Source organism: Suncus etruscus, chromosome 2, assembly GCF_024139225.1.
Source record: "Suncus etruscus isolate mSunEtr1 chromosome 2, mSunEtr1.pri.cur, whole genome shotgun sequence".
Taxonomy (NCBI): Eukaryota; Metazoa; Chordata; class Mammalia; order Eulipotyphla; family Soricidae; genus Suncus; species Suncus etruscus.
In genome coordinates, this window is record NC_064849.1 from 86228009 (window position 1) to 86247875 (window position 19867).

Here is a 19867-nt window from a genome sequence, read left to right on the forward strand (position 1 = left end):
GAAAAGATTTAGTCACACATCTCTTGGATAATTCTTCTCCTGGTAGCAGTCCTGGGAAGCAAGATGAGGGTACCGCCTGCCATCTGCAAAGTCTTTGGCAAAGGCTGCTGCTCACCAGTGGGTTCATGTCTAGAGTCCAGCCTTTCTCCCTGTCATAGTTAAAGGTTCACCCACTTTGTAAATGAAATGACATGCAAGCCTCAGGAGATGTCAAACTCACTTAGTGACTTTTATATTTTGGTAAGAAGTCCTTCTATCATCTATTACCTATTTACCCATCCATCTATCATCTGTTCCTCTATCTAACTATCATCTACCTATCTTGAGTTTGGGGAGGCTTACTTGTGGTGGTACTCGAGATACTTTATATGGTGTTGGAAATCAAACTGGTATCAACTGCACCCAAGAAATATACCTTAACCCCTGCATTATCTCTCCTAAAAATACCATTTGTACATATTTTAAAAGATAGGCACTATCACTGATCTCATGTATCAGGACAACCTGATTCAGAATTGTATTTTTTTCACTTTTTATCTGATTATTATGTTTCAATAATAAGCATATTTTACTACAGACCAAGCAGTGAAAAGTGGAGGAAGGAAGGGTCCTGGACTTTGTCCTCTCTCTTCCCAACTCCCGCCTCTACTCCTAACTCTGTCACTAATTCTGTGATCTCAGTGAGAGAGTAAAGTGCAGTAATTGCCTTCTGACTTTATATTTATGGAATCCTGGGCTCTGTCCAGGGAAATATAGGCATAATAAATACCTATAATACTCATGTAATCTTATTTATTCATTTTTATTTTGGGCCACACCCAGCAATGCTCAGGCATTACTCCTGGCTCTGTGCTCAGAAATTACTCCTGGGTGGGTGTTGCTTATAGAACCATATGGAATGCCAGGGATTGAATCTGGGTCAGCTGCATTCAAAGCAAGTGCCACTGCACTATCAATACAGTGATAATACTGACAGGCTCTGATAGTCCCATATATTTTAATAAACTCTTATTCATGGGGGAAATTTTCTTTTTTAGCACATGACTTTGAACTTTAAATGCCTTCCCAATCTATGGATTAAGTTAAACTAAATTAATTAAATAAGGGTATAAACTTTAGTGCTAGGGTCTATGCTAGACATAGGGTCTCTAACATAGAACATAAGCCATATGTTCTTTAACATAATAAAAATATATAGGTATGCCCTTTTATATCATATAAGGTACTATCATTCACTTCTTTGGAGCAAATTTATTAAGCTTTGGTATCTATTGGAAGGCAAAGTACACTTTTATCTTCATTCTTTTTCTCCTGGGCAGACTCAGAAATTACTATATAGCACAATAAATTCTCTTCAGTCTAGTCTCTGCTTCAGCTTGAAGCATGTTCACTCCACTGCTTCATACAATGATCTTGTGGTGTCTTCCATGAGGGTCCTCACACTAAACAGAACTAAACTAAGTTGCTTATAAAATTAGCAAAATATCAACAAAATGAATCAAAAATAGGTAGGTAGCAGGAAATAATAAAGTTGAGAGCAGAAATCAATGATGTGGAAATCCAAAAAACAATCCAAAAGAATCAATAAAAGCAAAAGTTGGTTCTTTGAAAAAATAAACAAGATTGAAAAACCACTAGTAAAACTCAAACTAAACTGAACTAGACCAAATTCTTCTCTGGACCCCTCTTCTTAGGGTTCCAAGCACCATGCAGGAGATCTTTGATAGTGACAGTCTCCTTCCTTCAGTTTTCACATCTGCTCCATCACCAAGTCATGCCAATTGGGCCTCCTAAGTACTGGAGGGCCAAGTCTGTCTACTTCTATGGGTGAGAGCAATAGCACAGTGGGTAGGCCACTTGCCTTGCACATTGAAAGACTGGAGCTCCCTTCCCAGCATTATATTGAGTCCCTGGAGCCTGCCAGTACAGAGCCAGACATATGTCCTGACCATGACCAGGTGTGGCCCTAAACAAAGGAGTCACTCTCCCACTGACCTGCTAGGCCCAGGTATCACTGTCACTCACCTGGAGAATCCAAATAACACATTACATTTCTTTCAACTTCAATTTTCTATGTCCTGGACTGGAAGTAGGCTATGCAGCAGGTAGGGTATTTGCTTTGCATGTCTCACCTGGGTTTGATCCCTGGCAACCTATATGGTTTGCAAGTACCTCCAGGAATAATTCTTGAGTGCAGAGCCAGGAGTAATCCCTGAGTATTACTGGGTGTGGCCCAGAAACCCAAAATAAATTTTTTTCTCATATCTTCCCTTTGCTCTTAGGAAAAGTCCATTTTTCTTTCCTTGCAGTGTTCTTTTTCCATCCTTTATACTTCTTCCTCTCTTTGAATAGTGCTTGCTCAGCTAAATGTCACCTCCTCAGGGAAACTGACCCTTGCTTCCTACTTCTGTTTGCTAAGCCATTCTCTCTCTCATCACTCCATGCTTTCTTTTCCTGGCACTAGTTATAGTTTGCAATTTGTATTTTTAGTTGTATGAATTATTATATTCATGCTTATCTGCCAGCCTGGCCTACAACCTCAAAAGCTCGATGACCATGACTTCCTATTTGAAGTTATCTGTGTCTTGTATTTAAGCTTGAAATGAATTAATCAGATTGTCAAAATTCACCATCTTTATATGTTTCAGCTTTCCTGGCAGTTTTCTCTCAGTCAGCATCAACCATCTCTTGCCTAAGATAAACCTCTTTTGTTTGTTCTTTCAAGCTACTCTGAACACTCTGATCATCCTTATCTTCCCACACATTGTCCCTCATAGCCAGAATGTTCTGTTCATCTTCTTTATCTATGTCCCAAAGTTTAATTAAAATCTGTCACATTTCTTTATTCTTCAACTGATCACAGCCAATTAGGAACATTTAAAAAGTCACCTTTTTTGGATTCCTATAGCTATTAAAAACGTTATATTATATAATTTTACATTATATAGTGTACCTAGGCTTTTGAATATTTTAAACCTTTTAAATAACCAGTTTTTGTGGCTATATCTCAAATCTATTCAGTCTACTAAGTATTTACAGTCTACATTCAACATGAATATTTAAACTTCTCTAACTAAAAGTAAAAGACCTGAGATATATCTCCTTCCTTTAATAAATATATGAAAAATTATTGATAAAACCAAATTTTCACAGCAGAATCGAACCTGACATATGTTGTTTGTGAATAATACCATATGTGTGCATTGGAAAGACTTAATACACAGAGGAATTTAGGCATTGCTTACTCTTTTTGTAAAACAAACAACAATTTTTCATGAAAAACCATAATTCAATTTGCCTTTAGTGTGCCAATTCTCCAGCAACACCACGAGGAATATCTAACATCCATTTGCTCTTATTTTTTATTTAGAGCATAAGTATTTTCTATAAAAACAATAAATCAGTTGTGCTTTCTAAATTAATTGTTTGTATTTTTGAACTACCTTTTTTGTTTTCTTAAAATCACTTAAGGTCTGAATGACATATAAAGAACTATGGATATTTAATCAGTAGAAATTGCTAGGTGTGGAGGCAAGTATAAAGCTATGAAGTCAGTATCAATATCTGTGCCATAAAATTATCCATCATAGGGCATAGAGATAACATAGGGCTTGGGATGTTTCCCTTGTATGTGCCTGAACCTTATTTTAGAATCCTGTTTTAGTTACTAATTTTAAGCACTGCATAGGGTTTCCTGACATCACATGAAGTGATCATTTCTGAACACAGAGCCAGGAGTTGTTCTAAGCACTACTTAGTATACTTTTTCCCAAATTCATCCTCCCCTTCCCAAATGCGTCTGAGGGAGATTCCTCAGAAACTCTTTAGTGATTATGACCATTGTTTTTGATATCATTACTTAATATGAATCCAGAGAGATAATAAGGTCCTGTGTATACCTATCATGCTCATCATCAGGGCTTGCATTGAACCACCACCCCAGTGGACTGAGAAATGTCAGGGGAGCTTGAGGACTACTGGGACCCCTGCCTAAAAATAAGGTCATCTGATAAAAGGACTTGATGGATTTGCTATTGGAATGAGTGCATGGAAAGCCATTATTACTCATACTCATTAATTATACTCCTTTATAAGTCACTGAACCATAATTTAAAAAAAGATCTACCCCTAGCAAAAATTAAACCAGTATAATTAGCAGCACAGTACTAGGCACAAGATCTCTAACTTGGTCATTTTCTGTATCTGAAATTTTCTGCTTTTTGGTTAGTGCCCTCCAATTTTTTCATCCTCCTAATTATCAAACATACCCATCATTTCTATTTTCTTTTAAGTTTAAGCTTTCAGACCTCTTATATAAATAGAATCGGGAAATATTTATTCTTTTCTGTTTTATTGCACAGAAGACGGGCCCCAACTTTACTTACATTGTTACAAACTGAATAACTCTCTTTACACAAGACTGAATAAAACTGCATTCTCTGTGCAGACCACATTATATTCATGCCTCTATCTTCTTAGGAATATTTAGGTTGATTCTGTGTCTTGACTGCTGTGAATGATGCTGCAGTAAACATGCATATAGGAATCTTTTCAGATCTTGATTTCAGATTCTTTGGATATATAGACCCAGAGGTGTAGTTGATGGATCATATGGTAGTTCTATTTTTAAATTCTTAAGGAATCTCCATACTGGTTTCCATGGTAACTGCACAAAAATGCATTTCTACCAGTAACGCAGACTACCCTTTTCACTCCGTCCTGATTACAACTAGTTATTTATTGATTTTTGACATTAGCCATTCTAAGAGCAGTGAGGTGATAACTCACTGTGTCTGTGATTTGCATTTGCCTGATAATTATAGACATTGAGCATCTTTTAATATACCTAATGGCTATTTGTTTATTTTCATTAGAAAGATATCTGTTGAGTTCCTTTGCCCATTTTATTCAGGTTATTTGTGGGCTACAAAATTTGTTCTTATGTTTCTTTTGCCAAAAGCAATCCTCTTGAAATATAAACTTTTTTTTAAAAGAAATAGTTTCTTACTATATATAAAACCATATAATTGAGGATTAGGTATCTTAATTTTGTGCCTTTCAGCATATAATCTGTATTTGTGACCAAGCTGATAGTTTATTATTTATATTATATATAAATAGCTTAAATACTGCTCCAAAGTTAATAACTTAGAATTAAATTTAGTGCTCAGTTGCTAGTAGCTAAAAGATATCATTAAGGACAGTACTTTTAAGATAGAGTTATTAGTACATATATGATGCTGACTTTGCATGTGGCTTATCTAGGTTCAATCCCCTGCATTCCAGAGAGTCTTCTAGAAATGATTCCTTCTAGAAGAGAGCCAGAGCCAGTAGTAATCCCTGAGCACCTCCTCCAGCTATGGTCCTTAAACAAATAAGTAATAATTTTTTCCAAAGCATTCCATCACTGGATTCCTTCCTTTTCTACCTTCTTATGGTCTTTTTACTTGCATCTTTTATGTTGTACACTGTTAAATATGTTGAATTTCTTTTGAGCAAAACCCTGGGACATTCTTTTCTAAGATGCATACTGTGATCATTTTAACTCCTTATGCATGACCCTAGTAAAAATAGAATAAAGGCTAAATGTTCGCACAGTCTTTCCTCTCATGAGGTCCTCCTAGTGGTACATGTATGACACATGTAGAGTCCCGATATATTTCTGGGTGGGCCTCTTCATGGAAAAGGAAATGCCATTGTTGATTTGTTTCCATGTTTTGTGTTGTTGGGAAGATCAAAGTTTCCAACAAGTAATCTATTCCCAAACCTTTTGTAAAGGACTTTGTAAAACTGAATTCACCATTAGTGGCTAGCTGCCACTGTGAAGAAACAAAATAGCCCATGCATAGAAGAATTCAGTGATAGGCACTCCACATGCCAGTGACACATGGCTTCTGGGGGTATGAAAAGTTCTCAGTAAAAATAAATCAAGTAAATAAATGGAATTGTTAAATATAAGTACCAGGTGGGTACTGATTTCTCGCTTCTTTGCACCACATTTGTCCTTTTGTAAACCATTAAATGGGCTGGCTGCTGACCAGAACTTGCATCTGTAGAGAAGTGAATTCCTTGGACCAGAAAATAGTGATGATGGTTGCCTACGGTTGGTGATAGTTTTGTAGGAAAAAGGGAAAAGCACATTATCTCACTCAGGAGGTCTGGTACCAATTGTGCTGACATATATTTGCCTACCTGAGGCTATGAAATTGGCATGCAATACTCAGAAAGCAGAAAATACTTTTAAAAATTTGTTGTTTGTTTTGGGGCCATGCCTGAAAGTGCTCAGGGGTTACTAGCTCTGCACTCAGGAATTACTTCTGTTGGTGCTCAGAGGACCATATGGAATGCCAGGGATTGAATCTGGGTCAGCTGCATGCAATACAAACACCTTACCCACTGTACTATCACACCGGCTCCATTTTAATTTTTTATTTAAAGCATGTATTTTACAAAGTTTTTCATAGTTGAGTTTTAGGCTTACCAGGTTCCAGCACCTATCCTGCTACCTATGTCAACTTCCCTCCACCAATGTTCCCAGAGTCCATCCCAAGTCACCATCGCCCTGTCCAAGCCTGCCATCATAACAGATGTGATTTTAAATTTGGTTGTTAAAGTTTGGGTCATGAAGAAATCTCTAAATTTAAGAAAAAACAAAAAACAAAAAACAAAAAAGCAAAGCCAGTTTACCCTTAAAGTGAATACACTTTGCTAGCTCACTCACATGCCATCGTCTTTATTTCCTCTAGTGTCGGAACATTTCCTCTCGTCCTATGACATTGACTGCAGCTTGAACACCAAGAAGGAAGTGGTCCAATGCATGGGCTCCTTCCAGGATGGGGTCGCAGAGAAGTGTGTGGATTATTTCCAGAGGTTCCGGCGCTCCACCCATGTGACACCTAAGTCTTACCTCTCATTTATTCAGGGATATAAATTTATCTATGGAGAAAAGCATGCAGAAGTGCAAACTCTGGCCAACAGGTGTGTATATTTTCGACCTACTTTTGTCAGGCAACAGGGTTGGAGGGTCTCATGGGCATTAAGGAGTTTCTCTTCACGATACAGAAGTCAGTCTCCTGTTTGAAATGCAATCTATGCTGAGCCTGGCCCCTCACCTCAACCCTATTGAAATGAATATCCCCGAGTTTCTGAGGTCTTTATTATTGTTCAGTATCATGACATGTTGCCAACTTCTTTATGCTTCCTGTATGTTGAATGCCCCAAGGAGAAAAATAATAGACCTGGAAGCAAGCTGTGCTGAATATTGATCTCTCCTCATCCATTCTGTCCTCATCTCTTCAACTCTTCTTGAATATCCTGGATACAAGAATGGTCTGGTACTTAGGTTCACTGCAGACTGAAATTGCTCTTCCACTGAAGTCTGGTCCAGATTATATGGTTCTTTCCCAATTCTTTTTTGAACATATAGATAAACATATCTATTTTCCTGTTTATGGCCAGAATTAGCCAGAGTTGCTACAGAAGGGATCCGTGGATAGAATAGAGCATGAAATAAGTCTGTGGCATGCAGCTCCTAATATCATTTGAAGTCAGGCTAATGAATATGGTTGTCTTCATATGGTTGTTTTGATGGTTTAAATTTGTTTCTGTTCTTAATTCCAGCTTTATCTTCTTTCAACTTCTTTGTTTCAAAACATGTAAGTCGTTTGTGTTTCTTCCCCTGTGATGGGGCATCAAGCACTTGAAGTTTGTTGTTATTGTGTTTAACCTCATGAAGAAGTTGCCTGCATGGTACACTCTAGATTTATGGTTGTTCTTCATGTCATATTGTTAGCAAGTTGGTTATTTCCATTAGTGTTCAGTGAAGAGCCTATTGTTTTCCAGTCAAAAATGAGACCTGCACATATTTCTCTCTGTCAAGCCCTCTTAAATTTTCAATAGTTACCACATTTTATTCAAAATCACTTTATTATAACATTGATGATAAGAATGATCAATTCCCATCAGAGTCACTGTAAGTGTGGAGGAATGTGCCCATTCCTCGATGTCTACATGGTTTTTGTTTTTGTTTTTCACATATCAGAGATATGCCCATGAAGCTCATTGGCATGTCTCAGGAGAGAGAAAGGGCCAGGGGCTGTAAACAATGAATGAAAGAAGATTATTGTTTAGGTATGGAAGTGTTTAGCATCCTAATGAAAAATGTAATGATATATTTGTCAACAGAAATTTGCTGTATTTCTTAACACTTTTTTTTACTGGTTAATCTATGATAAAATTATTGTCCATTATTCCTTGTTTAATTTAGCATGGCAGTTTCTAAGACTCTCTCAGTGTTCTGTGTAAACTTGCTCTGTCCTCTTTCTTTAGTGACCACTGATAGTAGACCATATGTGGAAGATAAGTAGACCAGGCTTAGAAAAGGACAACAGATTGTAACATTAGTCCCTTGAACTTTCCATTTCAGAATGAATACTGGATTGGAAAAGCTAAAAGAAGCCTCAGAGTCTGTTGCAGCCCTGAGCATTGAACTGGAAGCCAAAGAGAAGGAGTTACAAGTGGCCAATGATAAAGCCGACATGGTACGTGGCCACATGTGGGAGTACAGACCCTTTCTGTACTTTGTGTATGAATTTCCACTTTATACACGCTAATGATGTGTACATTTTTACTGAATCATACCTATGACTGTGCAGATTAGTTCTTTTAATTAGAACAAATGACCTAATTTTATGTGGGAACATTGTTTAAGTGAACAAAATCAGAACATCAAAATGCAAATTTCTTTTTCTTTTTTTAAATTTTTATTGAGATCAATGTGAAATACAAGTCTTTCACAGTTATATTTAAGGTAATTTGTGACAGTGAATTAGGGCACTTTCCACCACCAGTGCTGACCTCCCTCCACCACTGCTCCCAGCATTGCATCTCACTTTTAGCTTCCTGGACTGCTAGAGTAACAGGTCCGTTTTGTGTATAGCTTGTAGTTTGGGTCTCTTGATTCTGTTGTCATTGACTTTGGGTTGAGTATTTAGGTCTGATCATTTTTTTTATTTCCATTCAATGTTCATAGGACTGTTTATCCCTGGTATCATCTACTTCTTTTCTTAATTTGTAGGAAGCCATATAAATATGAGGCTGAACAAAATCATTCATTTTCTATGATTAGGTTAAAAAAAAAGAAAGCTGGCAGGAACCCCTGTCTAGAAGCTATAAATATAAATTTAAAAGAAATAAAAAAGAAAAAGAGGAAAAAAAAAGGGGGGGGACTGATGTGGAAAGTTTTTTTTTTCTTTGTTTTGCTTTGATAGGACAGTAAGTATTGGGAAAATTAGAAAGGAAATTCCGTTGGTCTAAAAAATACAGGATGTCTCCACCCTTGAAAGCACATTTCTGATAATTATAAATTTTTAAAAACAATTACTTTACTTAAACATCATGGTTTACAATTATTCATAATAAAATTTGTTTTCACAGGGACAAAGATGTTCATGATTGAGTTTCAGTCACACAATGTCCAACACCCTTCACCACTGCACATTTCCCACCATCAATGTCTATGTCCTCAGTTTCCCTTATGCCTTTTCCCTTACCCTCTCCCCTACCTGTCTCTGTTGCAGACATATTTTTTTTATCTCTCTCTCCCTCTCTTCCTTTATTTGTCTTCTTAGACACTGTGGTTTGCAGCATTGTTGTTGAAGGGGTATTATGCTTATCACTTTATCTTCTTTCAGTACCTAATTCTTGTCCAGAGCGATCATTTCCAACTATCATTGCCACCTTGGTCCCTTCTCTACCCTAATTGCACTCCTCTGCAATTTGTGGCAAGTTTTCTGCCATGGTCTGGTCATCCTGTCCCTCCACTCTACTGTCTTAATTAGTTTTTAATTTTTTATTTTCCCTTGAATATTGAATTAGGTCTTGAAAGAAGTGACAATGAAAGCCCAGGCTGCAGAGAAAGTCAAAGCTGAGGTCCAGAAGGTGAAGGATAAGGCACAAGCCATTGTAGACGGCATCTCTAAGGACAAAGCCATTGCAGAAGAAAAATTAATAGCAGCCAAACCTGCTTTAGAAGAAGCAGAAGCAGCACTCCAGGTACATTCTTGTCACCTAAGAGAAGCTCAGTTTCAGGAACAGGGAGGTGATGGTAGACAGAAGAGATGAATAGCACAACGGGGTGTGTTACTGCTTCAAACCAGGGCTCTCTCCACTGGAACAATTTCAAATAACATTCTTTGCTCTTTGTTGATTCTGTTTGTGCCTCTGCTTGTCTCTTTCTCCCTCAAGAATCACAGGCAGAGTTCGAAAGAGATGGTCAGTTGTCCTGAGTTCTCATCTTAGTAAACTCTGGGACATGGAGAAAGTCATACCAGACGTCCATAGTAACATTTTCTTACACATTCACAGAGGATACTGGAGTATGTTCCTAGATGTTCCATCTCAAGTTGATTTGTGAATTATACAAGTGCAGAACTGCTGATCCAGTGTGCCTCTTTGGTGTGAGCTGAGCAAACTTCCAAGAGTTTCTCAGTGCAGCAAGTGGCAGCAACAAAATTGATATAAACACCTTGGATTCTGGAAAAAGTTTAGTAAAGTAGGAAGCACTTAAAAGGATTAGTTCAGTTTTGATGACTCAATTTAAGATGTTCTTAGACTCAACCTAACATTGTTTCTACATTTGTTATTTGTCTATCATTTGATGTCACTTACCTACACAATGGCTGAAAAGATGAAATAATATTGATATGTACAGCCAAGTTTATGTTATACAACCTCAGTTGCGCTTCTACTACTACTACTACTACTACTACTACTACTACTACTACTACTACTACTACTGCTACTGCTACTGCTACTGCTACTGCTACTGCTACTGCTACTGCTACTGCTACTGCTGCTGCTGCTGCTGCTGCTGCTGCTACTACTACTATACTATTAATTACTATTATTATAATGCTATTTCTAAGTTCTCTGTCTGAAATGCTTCTAAATATTTCTTAAAATTATATTTGAGGTAGCACAGTTATTCAGCATTAATGTTAGTCTTTGGTGTATAGAGTTTCTTCACCTCTCCCCCAAGTGCTTAACACCTTCCACTACCATTTTTATATGCATTCTTATCCATCAATAAATTTCTCACCACCAACTCTCCTTCTTAAATGGCTTGGTTATATCAGTTCTTTAATCCAAGTCCAGGGATTTGCTATCATTGGATTCTTTTCACTCCCTCGCTTGATTTATTTACACATCACATGAGACAACTCATATGGTGTTTGTCCTCCTTTGACTTACTTTATGTAACACACCTCCTTGAATTTCATTCATATTATAGCAAAAGGCAGGATTTCATCTTTTCTTCTAGCTGTTGTGAATCTACAGCATCATTTCTTTATCCACTCATCTGTCTTTGGACATGGGGTTAATTCTAGATCTTGCCTATTGAAATAATACTGCTGTGGGGCTGGGAAGGTGGCACTACAGGTAAGGTGTTTGCCTTGCAAGTGCTAGCATAGGACAGACCTCTCCCGGTGTCCCATATGGTCCCCACAAGCCAGGGGTGGTTTCTGACCACATAGACAGGAGTAACCCCTGAGCGTCAAATGGGTGTGGCCCAAAAACAAAAACAAAAACAAAAAAGAAATAACACTGCTGTGAACAGTTTTTTTAAGTTATATCTTTATGTTCTTGGTAGAGATGCCCAGAGGTGACATTTCTGGATCATACAGGAGAGCGATTTGAAATGTTTGTGCAAAATCTTCATCCTGTTTCCCATAGAGGCTCAAACAGATGACATTATTGCCAAAAGTGAATGAATGAGGCTTCCCTTTTCACCATATCTCTGCCAACACTGGCTATTTCCATCCTTTTAAATCAAGGCTCTTCTCACTGCTGTGTGATGGCACTTCATTGCTTCCAAGTGCTTTTGATCCAAATGAAGTCTTTACATTTTCTAATCCAGCACACACAAAAAAATGAATTTCTACTTACTTGAGACAATAATAATAGCCTTTTCTTTCATAATTTTTTCATAATTCTTTCCAATTTTTCATACTTGAAACTTTTACATAGGCTTGGGGTTTCAATCCCTAGCATTTGGGATACCTTTCACCTCTACATTATAATTTTTGAAGAAATATTAACATACTGTACATATTTAATATGTATGACTATTAATTTGGGATATTAATATATACCCCAGTTCTAGGTTCTTTAATCTCACTTTACTATTATTAAAGTAAAAATACAAAAGATAAAACAGTGTATCCTCATAACTCAGATATGTATTTTTTTAAATTTTGGGCCACATCTGGTGGGGCTCAGGGCTTTTACTGGTTATGTGCTCACTCCTGGCTCTCCTTGGGGATCAAATGTGTCTAGTAATTGAACTCAGGTCAGAAATGCTAGGCAAGCTTCTTATCTGCTATTCTATTGCTCTGGTTTATTTTAACAGGTTTTCAGTGTATAACATGATACACATTTTAATGACAAATTTTATATAAAGAGCCTCCATAATTAATTTATCCTAAAGACCATACTGACACTAGAAAGTGCATGGTGTTTGATTTGTATGTGCTTTCCTGGGTTTGCTACCTAGTAACCAACCTCACCATGAATGATTCCTGAGCATCATGAGGAACCAGAAGTAAGCTCTGAGCACCACTAGGTGTGCCCCAAAACTGAAGGAAAAGAAAAGAATTTATTTATCTTGTATATTTGAATCTATGTACACTTTATTCTCTTCACTATCATCTTCCTACTCTTGCAATTCCCAAGGCCCCTTGCAAAATCACTATTATAATCTCTGATATTTGATTTACTATTTTAGTTTCCTAAGATGAGTGATTCTGCAATAGTCGCCTATCTGTATTCAACCAATTTCCCTTAGGCTCCCAGATTCATCCAGAGATGCAATAAATCACAGGATTGCCTTAATATTTTTAGGACAACATTCCATATGTTTGGGAATGTCTTTATCTGCGTTCCATATTTCCTCTACTCCTTCATTTATCAATGGATATTTATTTTTTCTGTACCTTGATTATTATGAATCATGCTGCAATGAACATAGTCATACAAACTCTTGGATTCCATACTCAACAATTTTCAGTTACTTTGATTTCACTGAAAGTCTTTGACATAGCAAGATAATAATAGTGTACAGATACTTTTAAACCATTATTGAACTCATGGCCCATTGTTATATTATAGAAATTATGCCAGAAACTTGGGGTTTTATATAAAAAGTTCTATTTTTTCCCCTAGATTTAAAAGGCTTGGCAACTCTTTTGTTATTATGGTTCATTTTCTAGCCTTTCTTTGTTTAGCATTTCTGCCCACTTCAAAATAGGTATCATTGGAGAATTGTGGGGTAGGATGTATTATAGATGTTCTCAATAATTCCCTTTATTGGTTCTATTTCCATTTTATTGGCTCTTTTTAAAGTCTTAAGAAGTTATACCAAGAAAGTTCCAGGTACATCATGAACATTTGTAATATGTTGACATTAGGTTACAAAACTATACAACAAATATGGTCAGAGCAAAGTTTGTGTTTTCCACTCTTAATGCTTATCTGAGTCAATTCAAACATAAAAAATATCTTGAGATGTTAAGTAATTGTGATTATTACAACAGTGGATGAGAAGTTATAGAACAGTCCCATTGCTTTGTCTGCAGAGAAGAGATGAATCCAATGCATATCTAAATAGCATGAACTCAAGAAGATATGCTCCTCTTCTTTTGACTTGGGCACTGAATATAACCAAGCCTAATTCCTTAGAAAAATCGCCCCTTTCAGAGATAAAGAAGAATGTACATATCCAAATTTTGCATCTTAGGTAGCTTAATTTGAACTTGATTTTCCCCAGACTGCTGCTCTAGTTTTTATATTTTTATTTCTAGTTTTTATAGCCACATCTTTAGTAAGGTCCTCTATCATTTCCAGTTCTGGCCACATTAGCTTACTTGCTTTCACCAATGAGTCTGTTGTTCACTTTCTAAAGTTCAAGTTCAGGGGCCGGAGCAGTGGCGCTAGAGGTAAGGTATCTGCCTTGCAAGCACTAGCCTATGACGAACCGAGGTTCGATCCCCGGGCATTCCATATGGTCCTCCAAGCCAGAAGCAATTTCTGGCAATAGCCAGGAGTAATCCCCGAGTGTCAAATGGGTATGGCTCACAAAAACAAAAACAAACAAACAAACACACAAACATAAAGATCAAATTCAGTGGTTCATTTATTGGTTGCTCCCAATTCTCAGAGCGCATAGAGTTGTCACTGACAGGGATATTGGTTCCCTTCTTTTGGCAGAGGTTGACAGGCCAGAGAAGATGGAAGATATCAAGATCAAGAAGGGGAAAATAAATATACCTTGTGTGTCCCAGAAGTAGGATTGGACCATATTTGCATACTGAATTTTTCTCAATATTTATTCCAAGAATGTGAGAGGGAAGTTGTTCTTGCCCATGACAGGTTGATATGACTATTAAATAATTTACACTCTAAGAATGTCTGTATGAGACATGGAATGGAACCCTTCTAAGAGCCTAATGAAATTCACAATGCTCAAGTGCTAGCATTTAAAGGTCAGTTCCCAGCAAAGAAACTGCTCATTATTCAATCTGTCAGCCCAGGGCTACCCACTTGCGCCAGGCCACCATGACCAGAGTTGCTCAAGAGACAAGGGGCAGTATCATAACCTATATAACTAATGAGCAAATATTCATCACAAATGCAGCAGCTTTTTTTTCCCGGTTTAAATACCTTCCATCCACTTATTATCCCTTTTTTCCTTTACTTCTCTCCCTTCTCCTCCTCTTCCCTTTTCATTCTTTCCCTCCTCTCCAATTTTATCCCCTTCCCTTCCACTTGGAATTATTTTTAAATTCAGAAAAAAGTTTTCTTGCATTTCTATTAATGGTGTCTGTCCCCTTGCATGTTCTTTTCTGAGCTTGGCTGCTAATCTCATTCTCTTTCCAGACCATCAAACCATCAGACATTGCCACAGTGCGCACCCTGGGCCGACCTCCGCACCTTATCATGAGGATCATGGACTGTGTGCTGCTGCTCTTTCAGAGGAAGGTCAATGCCGTGAAAATGGACCTGGAGAAGAGCTGCCCGGTTCCTTCCTGGCAGGAGTCTCTGAAACTGATGACAGCGGGGAACTTTCTGCAGAATTTACAGGTTGGCATTTCAAGAATGAGGAGCTCAGATAGAGCCCTAGCTTTTAGAGTCCTTTAATAGCACAAGTTTCTTCAAAGTATCTGTATATGTGTGTGTGTGTGTGTGTGTGTATACATATATATGTATATATATATGTATATATATATATAAAACTTTAGTGATTTCTTTTTACAGCTTCATTGGGGTGCCATTGACATTTGAAATTATATTTTAGATGTACAATTTGACGTCACTTGGCGTGATAGACTTTGTATGTCTGTTAAGGTAATTAAAGCTAATTCATGGTGAAATAACTTCAAGTTAATTAAAATATCCACTTTTAATACACAGTTATATCTTTTTCCCTCTTTTTGGTGTGTTACAATCACATTATATAAACTCTACTAGCAAAATTGAAGTATACAAGTGATATTTCAACTGTATTCACACAGCAGGTCTTTAGGTACTGAAAACTCCTCCACTGCTTATCATTTGCAAGTATATAATAACATACGGTGATACTCATTGCATCACCAATACTGTACTACTGGTTCAACCCCTCCATCTTCCTGTCTGCTTCTGAGTTTATCTATTTTTGATTTCTTATATAAGGGAGAGCATGCAATGATGCCTTTGGCTTCTTTCACTAAACATATGTTTCCCTAAGTTTACCTATATTGTCAGAAATAGTAGGATTTTGATCTTTCTGATGATTAAATAATATTCAGTCTCATATTTTATATGCTGTTTAAGAATTTCTTTTGAGTAGAATTTTTCTCTTTCCAATATAAGTCCTTATTATCATTAGAATATTTCCTGACAGACTAAGTAAATTACAGCTCTGTCAGCAATGTATTTCAATAGAGACTTTGGAAAATCATTTTAAGGAAATAATATGTATTTGCCTATATTTTGGAATACAAGCAAACACATACATTTTTAAAATTTTTTATTTAAACAAATTTATTACATACATGATTTGTTTGGGTTTCAGTCATGTAAAGAACACCACCCATCACCAGTGCAACATTCCCATCACCAATGTCCCAAATCTCCCTCCTCCCCACCCAACCCCCGCCTGTACTCTAGACAGGCTTTCTATTTCCCTCGTACATTCTTATTATTAGGATAGTTCAAATGTAGTTATTTCTCTAACTAAACTCATCCCTGTTTGTGGTGAGCTTCATGAGGAGAACTGTGACTTCCAACTCTTTTCTCTTTTGTGTCTGAAAGTTATTATTGCAAGAATGTCTTTCATTTTTCTTAAAACCCTCAGATGAGTGAGACCATTCTGCATCTTTCTCTCTCTCTGACTTATTTCACTCAGCATAATAGATTCCATGCAAGACACATACATTTTTAATTTGTAATCCTTGGTAATAAGTTTTGGAGGTGAAGGGTCTCCTAGGAGTTGCTCAGGATTTCTTGGGAGCCAGCTGGTGATACCCAGCCAAATGGTTCAATATAAGGTTGGTAGGATGCGGTGTTGTTCTGGCCCTACAATATCAAGAATTATCAGAGCAGCCCCAGAAGTTCTCAGGGACCTCCAGGTTTGTATCTTTAAATATACTTAGGGGACCCTATGATGCTGTGGATCAAATTGGGGTTGGCCACTGCAAGGTAGGTGCCTTAAACTACTCCTTTCTCCTGCCCCAATAGTCATCTTTGAGAATGAATTTGCATCTATTAAATTTTATTATGCTAATTCAAACCCAATGAAATGACATTTAATTGTCCAGATTGATGAATATTTATATATTTAACTTCCTATGGTGAGCACTGAAATCAAGATTGGATTTCCAGAATCCCTAGAAACCTAATCAGTAATCTCTCCTAAGAGAACTATTATTCTCATCTTTATCCTGACTGTCGCTTCACCTGTTTTGAAATTTACATGTATGAAATAATGGCATTTGAACATTTTTTTGTGGTGAGTGCTTTCAATCAGCCTATTTGTGAGATTCTTTTTCCTTACTGCATAGAATAGTATTTTATTCTCTTTTTCATTGATTTATAGTTTTGCAGCGGATGGATATAGTTGTATATAATAATAATTGCATATAAATAACTGCCATCTTCCAGTTTGAGCTTTTCTGTTGGGTTTGTATATGTTTAATAACAAATGGTGCTGAGAGTTGTCACTTCATAAGTATTTTAAGAATTCTTTTTTAAAATTACTTTATTTAAACACTATGGTTTACAAAGTTGTTTATAGCCAATTGTTTTTAGCATTTCGTGTTCCAACACCAATGTAATATTCTGCCTACCATTTATCTCCCCATTATTCCTACCAATCCTTTAAGCCTGTCTCTTTGGCAGGCACAAAATAATTTTTATATTGCTTGTTAGAATTAAATGGGTAATGGAATTTTGATTAAGACTTTAGGAAAAGAAAATTTGTGAAAATTATTTTATCTTACAGTGGGGTCATCAAGTCATTGTCTGAGTGTTTACTAAGCTGTTCGTTGCTAGTTAAACCTTCTGTATAGTTGTTTTTGTTTATTTTCCTTAAGTGCTCCTATGGTCTTTTTCCATCTAATTTTGTGTCAGGATTGCGGAATTTGGAGGAATTGAAGGAGTCACATACATGATCATTACTCTGGGAACTTGAGGATGTTAGAAACATGCTGATGAGTTACCTATTGGCATCTGTGGGACTTGGGTGTGAATATTGGGACTTCCAGAAGTACAAGATGGGGGGAGGCTTCCTGCCTCCACTCTGAGAAGACATCAGTGTTTTCAGCTCCAAATTTATGTGAGATTAGTTGTGAAGTTGACCTATTGGCATAGTGGCAGTTATGAGATGTGGAAGTAGCTGCTGGGACTTCAGCAGGGCAGGAACTTGGTCTATATCCCTCTTGAGATTGTCCCAGAATTTTCAATCAGAAAATCTGTATCTTTACAGGAATTTTAGCAGCATGGCATCTCTTTACATTTGAAATATGTATTCTTGGTCACTTAATCATTCCCAGACTTCTCTGACATTCTCTCTTGTTGCTTATTCTATTAGTGATGCCTTCTGATAAACAAACATTAAATTTAATGTGGTTTGGTTTATTGATAAGTTTATTTGGAACATACCCACAATGCTCAGAGATAACTCCTGGCTTTGCACTCAGAAATTACTCCTAGTGGAGTTCTAGGGACCCAGATCAGTTGCCTGCAAGGCAAACACCCTGCCCTTTTTAGCTCTCTACTCTACTGGATTCTTGATATCTTTAATAATCTATGTTCTGATTTTGAAATATTTGCAGATAAATTTTGTGGGAGTTTTGCATTAACTATTATATTTACTCAACCCGTAGTTGGAATTTGAAATTACTCAACCCATATTCATTTCTTAAGGGATAACTTTAGTTCTAGCATTAACTTGATTTTTTTTAATTCAAGATTACCAGTGACTCTTTGCTATAACTGGAGCATCTTGTGATGCTAAGGGAAGGCATGTGGATTTAGTGTCTCAGACTCTTTCAGGATGATGGAACTATGAGATAAAGTGAGGTGAGAGCTATAGAAAAGGAAGATTACCATAGCAAGACTCTAGAAACAACCAAGATGCCCTTCAACAGATGAATGGCTAAAGAAACTGTGGTACATATACACAATGGAATATTATGCAGCTGTCAGGAGAGATGAAGTCATGAAATTTTCCTATACATAGATGTACATGGAATCTATTATGCTGAGTGAAATAAGTCAGAGAGAGAGAGAGAGAAAAACGCAGAAAGATCTCACTCATCTATGGGTTTTAAGAAAAACGAAAGACATTCTTGCAATAATAATTTTCAGACACAAAAGAGAGAAGGGCTAGAAGTTACAGCTCACCTCTTGAAGCTCACCACAAACAGGGATGAGTTTAGTTAGAGAAATAACTACATTTTGAACTATCCTAATAATGAAAATGTATGAGGGTTATAGAAAGCCTGTCTAGAGTATAGGCGGGGGTTGGGTGGGGAGGAGGGAGATTTGGGACATTGGTGATGGGTGGTGTTCTTTACATGACTGAAATCCAAACACAATCATGTATGTAATCAAGGTGTTTAAATAAAATATATAAAAATTTAAAAAAAACGAAAAGGAAGATTATGTTATTTGAGTGAAGGAGAAAGGGGGCTTTGGAGGAGTCAGAATGTCAGTGGAGAAAGGCTATATTCAAAATGTTTTCACAGAATAATGTAGCAATGAATTGGACTTGAACTTGAATCCTGGTACATGATTCTAAACTCCGGCCTTATCTACATGTTGGCAAAGCCACTAAAGTGTATATGTTCACTTCTTGTTGTTCCAAAATAGTAGTTTTCTGGCTTCATTCTTTTTCATGCCTCATAGAAGTAATTTGTAATTAAAATAAGTCTGAGTGAGGGCACATTCTTTCTCCTATCATGGGTGATCTTTAAAGGCTGTTTCACTGAATTACTTGGATGCTATATTTACATTTAATCATCCTTTTTAGGGTGCTCACACATTTTTAAAAGGTTTAATTTCATTGTTTTGTCAGTCTCTCTATCGTTATGCAAGAAGGCATTCTGCAACCACTCTACAACTATTTTTAGATATTATCTTGCCAGAAGGTAGGATTCTCTCATATTCTTAATACTTTTATGATTAAAAATTAATGCAATACCCCCTGGCTTATTATCTTTATATTAAAGTCAAGCTTAATAGAATATCTCTCTGAATATTTTAAGCATTTAGTTGCTGTTAAGTACAAAATATTTCACGTCTTTTGGCTGAATGTATCTGTGTGTAT

General features: G+C 36.8%; 1 protein-coding gene across 1 annotated transcript in view; it reads left to right on the forward strand.

The window, feature by feature from the left end:
* Positions 1–19867, forward strand: part of DNAH5 (dynein axonemal heavy chain 5) — a 336377-nt gene that overhangs the window by 240696 nt on the left and 75814 nt on the right. The window contains exons 56-59 of the mRNA XM_049768362.1: positions 6747–6978; positions 8426–8540; positions 9877–10053; positions 14935–15138. Of these exons, the coding sequence (XP_049624319.1) occupies positions 6747–6978; positions 8426–8540; positions 9877–10053; positions 14935–15138 (728 nt within the window). The remainder of the gene's footprint in view (positions 1–6746; positions 6979–8425; positions 8541–9876; positions 10054–14934; positions 15139–19867) is intronic.